Genomic DNA, 1753 nt, shown 5'->3' with positions numbered 1-1753 from the left:
ATCCAGCATATATTAAACCCCAGGAGAGCCTAAAAAAAGACAAAAAGTTATTTAAATTATGCTAACTTAAATATTATGCAAGATTTAAAATATTCAAAAGCATCTAAAGAATAATGTAATGATTACCCTTGTACCTGATGCTTAGATTAATAATTATAATATTAAAAATATGGCAAAAGCCCACTGTGCATCCCTTTCCTGATCACAAGTCTCCTTTATAATTCCTGTGGATTTTTATTGTCTTTACCACATATACACACAGAGATGTTAGATTCTGGAACAGGCATCAACCAGAAAGAAAGGATGCCACAATCAGTTAAGTGACTTTAAACAATGGCGTGGCTGTGCTGGTGCCTACTGGTTAGGCATCAGCTCTGTATGCATGTATTATACAAATAGTATGAACATTGTATAAACAGTATCATATTGTATGTATTCTGCAACTTGCCTTTATCATTCAACATTAACAATATTATACACTGCTGTATAATGTTTCATTGTATGAATGCATCTGAGTGGTCTCCTGCCCTTGAAAAGTGAGGTTGTTTCCAATTTATTTTTTCATTACAATGTTGCCAAAAACATTCTTGCATTTGTCTTTTTTGGCAAAATGCACAAGAATGTCTCTAAGCATTTTGTATCTTCAGTTTCATTAGACATTAAAAAACTGTTCTAATTGTTGAATTGGAAGAAAACTTATCTGCTGATCAATCAGGTATCTCTACAATTATTGGAGGCAAATGATAATTTGACCATTTTTGAGGATCTCAGCAGACAGGACCTCCACTCTCCTTACAAGTAGAAAATTGAAATTTCCTAACTCCACTAAGCCAAGTCCATTCTCCCGATCCCCTTCATGATTACTTTACTCACAGTGACATAAATTATGGTACACTTAAATGGTCATGCTGTTTTGCTTTACACATTCTAGTGCTGACATTTTTATGAAGTAGTTATTAAGAAACAATAGTCAGTCTGAGATCTAACAAACCTGTAGGGTGTTTTAGTGCAAGTTGCTCATTTTATAAATAAGGAGGCTGCAATACTTAGTATCAGTTAATGAGTTAGTGGGTTTATCCAAAGTCACAAAATAAGTAAGTAACAAAGCTGATATGAAGTTGTAGGCCTTCTCTCTGTCCAGAGCTTTTTTCTCTACTTAAAATTACCTAGTTAAGTAATAGTTCGACAGCTAAGGCATATAGCTAAAGTATTAAAATCAGGATCTTGCATCATTACATCCCAGTAGAACATGTTTATGCTTGATTTACTGATTTGACTTCTTTTTAAATTTCACATCATTACAATAATTCTGTGTTAGAAACATCAGCATTTTTGAAAAGCATAGCACATTCTGCAGAACCCACTTCCGCATACAGAAGGGAACTCCTTTAGGTAGGAACTGAAAAGCCACAGGGTAGGAAAATAACAAATGAAAGAAGTTACCTAGAAATTGCCATTATTTAGAAAAAAGAACTAGTTGCAGGCTTGGGGTAGGGGAGGAGATGTTAATAAAACTATAAAAATCCTCTTGCTAAAAACAAAGTAATTCAGTCATGATACTTAAAGAATAAATACTGATTACATTTCATCTTTATTATATTAGTAAAAAAAAAGTCATAACATTTATTTTCAATAGATACTTTGTACTTAGTAGAACATTTCAGAATCTTTTCCCTTATTAATTTTAAAGAGGTATATATGCGTTCATTTTGCTAAGTTTTAGGTTATATGCATACTAAGAATCATTTATTCT

At 32.5% G+C, this 1753-nt stretch overlaps 1 protein-coding gene across 1 annotated transcript in view; it reads right to left on the bottom strand.

Moving 5' to 3' along the window:
- The window catches only part of ABCA6 (ATP-binding cassette, sub-family A (ABC1), member 6), an 80181-nt gene that overhangs the window by 61090 nt on the left and 17338 nt on the right, over positions 1-1753 (bottom strand). The window contains 1 exon segment of the mRNA XM_008570729.1: positions 3-29. Coding sequence (XP_008568951.1) covers positions 3-29 — 27 coding nt within the window.

Source organism: Galeopterus variegatus, unplaced genomic scaffold, assembly GCF_000696425.1.
Source record: "Galeopterus variegatus unplaced genomic scaffold, G_variegatus-3.0.2 Scaffold625, whole genome shotgun sequence".
Classification (NCBI taxonomy): Eukaryota; Metazoa; Chordata; class Mammalia; order Dermoptera; family Cynocephalidae; genus Galeopterus; species Galeopterus variegatus.
The sequence above is the reverse complement of the archived record's forward strand: the minus strand, read 5'-3'. Positions and strand labels throughout refer to the sequence as shown.